Genomic DNA, 5,785 nt, shown 5'->3' on the forward strand with positions numbered 1-5,785 from the left:
AGCAGTGTTCAGAGAACAATACATAGCAATAAACACACAAATCAAAGAAGAAGAAGAAAATAATCAAATTGACACCTTAACTCAATATCGGAAGCATTTGGAAAAAGAAGAGCAAGCAAAGTCTACAGTCAACAGAAGAAAGGAAATAATAAAGAAGCAGCACAAATAAGTGTAGGAAAACCAAGAAAAACCACAGAAAGAATCAAGAAAACTAGAAGTTAGCTCTTAGAAAAGATTGAAAAATTGGCATGCCACTAGCAAATCTAACAAAGGAAAAGAGGAAGATGCAAAGAACACAAATGAAATGGGTTATGTCATAACAAAACCAACTGCCGTTAACAGGAAAATAATAGCACAGTATGGAGAATGAGAACAAATTTTAAAATTATCAGGAAATGGACAAATTTTTTAGAAACTCACTTTTTATGTAAACTAATACAGGCAGAAGTAGAAAATGTAACAGATCAATCAAGAGACAAGAAATTTAACATATCATAAAAAAACACTCCCAACTGTAAAAGTCCTTGTCCAGATGACTTCACTATTGAATTCTAGCAAACATTCAGAAAAGAGATGACATCAATTCTACCATTATTTCAGAATATTAAAAAATGATGGGATACTCTTGAATTCATTCTACGAAGCAACATGACAAAACCTGGCAAAGACACCACTCATGAACATAGATGCAAAAAGTCTCAAAAAACCCCTAAGCAATAAAATCCACCACCACATCTATCAAGGTCATATAACATGATCAAGTCAGAATTGCACATGGTATGCAAGGTATGGTACTGATAAAGCAACAATAAAGAACCCAGAAATAATTCATCTATGATAAAGGCCATGGTTTTTGCAATCATTTGCTATGCATCAGAAAGCTGGACAATGACTAGGGATGACAGAAGAAGAATTGATGCCTTTCAGCTGTGGTGTTGAAAAAGAGTATTGAATTTACCATGGACTGCTTAGAGAACAAACAGGCTCATCCAGGAGAGAGTTAGACCAGGCTACTCCTTGGAGGCAAGGATTCTGAAGATTCGTCTGATATACTTTGCACATGTTGCAAAAACGGACCAGTCCTTGGAGAGGGACGTCACACTTGGGAGGGTGGAGGGAGAGCACAAGAGAGGATGACCTTCAAGATGGATTGATTCAGTGACTAGGGTAATTGGGGTAGTTATGTCAGAGACAATTAGATTGGCATAGGACAGAGCAAGGTTTAGGGCTGTTGTACATAGGGTAACTATGAGTCGCAAGCAACTCAACAGCACACACAATAAGAACATGAACAGATGAAATTCATTAAAACAGCCTATTTAACAAACAGTGCTTGCAAAACTGCATATCTATTTGAAGAAAATTGAAACTCATTCCTTAAACAAAAACTAACTCAAGATGAATCAAGACCCCAGGCCTAAAACCTAAATCTATAAATATTGTGAAAGAAAAATCAAGGCACATTTAGGAGTCCTAGAGCTGGATAACTAAAGATGACAAAAGAAGAATCAATATCTTTGCATTGCAGTGCTAGAGAAGAGTACTGAACATATCTTGGACCACCAATAGAACAAACAGTTCTGTACTGGAAAGGGTGAAACCAAGTTGCTCCTCGGAGGCAAGGATTTTGAAGCTCTGTCTCACATTCTTTGAACATATGCCCACGAGGGACCAGTCCTTGGAGAAAGTCATCGTGTTTGGAAGGGTGGAGGGACAGCGCAGCAGAGAAAGATTCTGGAAGTGATGGATTGACATAGTAACTGGGGTAATGGGTGCATGTGTGTTAAAGACAGTGAGATTGGCTCAGCATAGTGGAGAGTTCAGAGGTATTGTGCATAGGGTCACTATGAGTCACAGGCAACTTGATGGCACATAACAACAACAATAATCTATAGAGAATGTTGGTGGCCTAGTGGTAAGAAGATAAGCTGCAACCCTGAAGACATGTAGTTCGAATCCACCAGCTGCTCCATGGGAGAAGGATGGGTAATCTCCTCCCATGTAATTAACTGCCTCTTAAAATCTGCTGAAGGATTAGGTATGGGCCACTTAAGACTTAAGAGCACCCAACAACAACAACAGCATAAATAAAGTGTGAAGTATTATTGGAAATGCACAATTAGCAGAGGATAAAAAAGATAATTGTTACCTCCTAAGGATTAAATTCTTATGTACATGAGAAGACTTCTCTACATAAGTAGAAAGAGAACCTACAGTCTGGGAAAATAATTTGCCAATGATATAACACCAACAGAAGAGAGAGCTCAGTGGACCTGCTGGATAGAAAGTTATACTACCAAGTCAAAGGTGGGTGATTTTAATCTGTTGCCCTCAGGCCTGGTTTTAATTGTTTTTGGTCAAACATTCTTCTAACTGGTCTGTCCATTTGCTGTACAGAGGTAACTCGTGGTTGCTATGATGTTAAACACTGTGACACTGATGCATCAAATGCGATAATGGCTACCCATTGTGGACAGTGTTTGGTGGAGCTTCCTGATTAAAACAAGCTTGGAAGCAGGAGTGGCATCCACTTTCAAAATAGCTTGCCTCTGGAAACTCCATGAACTTGGAGAAATGATGAAAGTTATACAAGTGGTCAGGTCTTTCGTTCATAGGGTTGCTGATGGGGTCTATAAGCTGTGGTGTTGGAAAAGAGCATGGGCACCCCATGGACGGCCATTGAACAAACAGATATGACTTGGAGAGGGTACAGCTGGATTACCCTTTGGAGTCAAGAATAATGAGGTTTCACTTCACATTCTTTGGGAATGTTGCTAGGAGGAGCTGTTCCTTGGAAGGACATGATGCTGAAAAGGGTGCAAAGTCAACAAAAGAGAGGAAGACCCTCAACCAGGTGGAATTACTCAGTGACTGCTGCAATGGGCTCTTGTATGTAAGGAAATGTGAGGATGGTTGCAGGATAGAATAAAGTTCACATCTTTTGTTCATAGGATGATTATGAGTCGTGCTCAACTCGAGGCACCTAACAACAATAACGACATATTGGGTGAAAAAAGTCACAAATGGTTAGATATTATGTGTTGTTTATTGTGGTGTACCATGGAGTTGTTCTCAGAGTGATCCACAGAGTCAAATGCCTTTGCATATTCAATGAAACACAGATAGACATTCCTCTGGTATTATTCCCTGTTTTCAGCCAAGATCCACTTAACATTAGCTACAATATCCCTACTACCATAACCCCTTCTTAAACCCAGCCTGCACTTCTGGTAGTTCTTGCTTGATGTGCTGTCCCAGTCGTTTTTGGATAATCTTCAGCAGAATCTTACTTGCATGTGATATTAATGATATTGTTCTATAATTTCCACACTGTTGGATCACCTTTCTTTGGAATGGGAACAAATACAGATCTCTTCCAGTCAGTTGACCAAGTGGTTGTCCTCCAGATTTCATGGCTAACTTGGTGAGCACATCTAGAGCACCATCTGCTAATTGAAATATGTCAACTGGTATACCATCAATTCCTGGGGCCTTATTTTTTGCCAATTATTTCAAAGCAGTTTTAATGTCTTCCTTCACCACCACAGCCTCCTGCTCATATGTTGTTCCATAAAATTCTTCTGTGTCTGCCAATTCCTTTTGGTATAATGACTCTGTATATTCTTTCCATCTTATTTTAATACTTCATTTAGTATTCTGCCCAAAGCATCCTTAAGTATTGCAACTCAAGGCTTGAATTTCTTCCTAAGTTCCTTGAGCTTAAGAAATGCTGAACAAGTTTGGCCCCTTTGATTTTCTGACTCCAGCTCTTTGCATATGTCATTATAATACTTTACTTTGTCTTCCTGAGGTGCTCTTTGAAACCTTCTATTCAGCTCCTTAACTTCTTGATTTCTTCCCTTTGCTTTTCTTTCCCTTCCCTTTTTTCCCCTCGGCACTCTAGTGAAATATTCAGAGTCCCTTCTTTTTTTTTTTTTTAGTTTTAAATATAAACATTTATTCAGTAAGTTTATCAAATGTATAAAATAAGATAAATGCATACACCAGCTTTCAATCAAAATGCCACTTTATAAATTACATAATACTTGTTTACAACGTGAGTTCACACCTTTGGCTTTGATGTTAGCTGTGGATCGAATCCTGGTGGTGTCAGAAGTTTACATGATTTCGGATATACTGAATGCACTTTCGCTGGTAGGCACTGAGAGTAATGGTGGGCTTTTGAGGACTCAATACCTTTTCCATCTTCCGCTGTTGATAGTCCTTTTTCATAATAACCTGTTTAATGGCATTGCCTAGATGTCTCAGTTGATCAGGTATCAACTGTAATTCTTTTTTCATGTCCCTTTCACTATCAGAGAGAACTGGGAGTTGAGAGTGAAAACTGTGCAGCACTTTTTTCATCCTATTCATGATGTCTTCCTGTTTCTCCTTAGCTTCTTCATACTTGTCAGCTAAGCGCTCAGCCGTTTCCCGTAGACTTTTACTTTCCTCTCGACAATAACTAAGATCTTCTAGTTGTTTATTTTTCTGGTCACACAGTAATTTGACCCTGCGCTGGATCTCTTCCATTGCCAGGTCCTGTTTAAGGATGTACTGCTCTCGGAACACCTGTGTGGCTCTGCTAAGGAGCTGAAGACACTCCTCTGGAGGAGGGGCTGTGTCCTTTTCAGAAGACTTCAAAAATGCTGGGTTAGCAACACTCCGCTGTAAAATGCTTTTAATGTGCTTCTCAAATGAATCCGGGGTTTCAGCCAGAATGCGAAGGGGAGACCCTGCCACTTCAACATCTTCTCTGGTACAAAGGAGGGGAGGAGATGCTGGGTGGACCGTGCTTAATAAAGGCCTTATGAGGCATTCATAGGTACTGGTGATGCAGATCATTGTGGGTCCCAGGATGTCAGGAACAATCCAGAATCCTTGAATCGGAGCCGGCTGCCTGCATGGCAGTGGCTTTGTACAAAGGATGTGTTCCACAAAGCACTCCTGATCTGTAGAAAGTTCCTGTAAGCTACCCTTATCTTCTTCATCTGATGCAAGAAATTTTTGAAGTTTATGAATCCAAGTTAAGCCAATACTATGCACTCCAGCTTCATGAGTGCAGTGATATCTAGAGGGACATTTGGAATCTCTGTGAAGTTTGATTGGACAAGAAAAGTCAGAATCAAAGGGCTCCTCATCTCCAGATGCTAATTTCAGGGCCAGCTCCAGTTCCACACACTCAAACACATACAGTGAAGGGACTAGGTCAGCCTTGGAATCCCAAGACTTTTCTGAGGTCTGGTCATCCTCTTCTTCCCCTTCCAGCACCACTGAGTGATAGAGCATCCCTGATTCAGTAGCGATCACTAAGATGTTGGGGGCACAGGGCAAGCAGAGGATGGCGCAGGTGTCGTAACCGTAGTTGTCCTCAGCTTCAGGATGCATGGGCAGTGGCCCTAACAGCTTCCCTATATTCCCAGTGCTGTGTTGCAGACCAACGTATGTGAGGAAAGTCTCTCCATTCTCATATAAGATGTACAGTGGATATGCAACTACTTCATCTTTGCCTTGCTGACCAAATACATTTTTCGAAACTGTTGCCAATGGCCCAAAGTCAAATGCAACTGCTGTCTCTCCTAGTGATGCAGTATATGCTCTTCCTTTATTAAGTATTAGACTTTCTTCTTCTGCTTCTGAAAGTACAATCACCTTGGCAGGTGTCTGAGGCTCACGCAGAGAATAAATTCTTATCACGTTATCTGATGTTAACAGCACTAGGTGAGGATCCAGCATTTCACTTGGATACCAGGCTGCATGCTTTAGAATCAGAGAGGTAGAACTG

The 5,785-nt window shown here is 40.5% G+C and overlaps 1 protein-coding gene across 1 annotated transcript in view; it reads right to left on the reverse strand.

Moving 5' to 3' along the window:
• Positions 1–4,110: 4,110 nt before the first annotated feature.
• LOC102851827 (nuclear pore complex protein Nup88-like) overlaps positions 4,111–5,785 on the reverse strand; it is a 2,222-nt gene continuing 547 nt past the window's right edge. The window contains exon 2 of the mRNA XM_006902766.1: positions 4,111–5,782. Within this exon, the coding sequence (XP_006902828.1) occupies positions 4,111–5,782 (1,672 nt within the window). The remainder of the gene's footprint in view (positions 5,783–5,785) is intronic.

This window comes from Elephantulus edwardii, unplaced genomic scaffold, assembly GCF_000299155.1.
Source record: "Elephantulus edwardii isolate Elephantulus edwardi_28Jun2011 unplaced genomic scaffold, EleEdw1.0 scaffold00447, whole genome shotgun sequence".
NCBI classification, from domain to species: domain Eukaryota; kingdom Metazoa; phylum Chordata; class Mammalia; order Macroscelidea; family Macroscelididae; genus Elephantulus; species Elephantulus edwardii.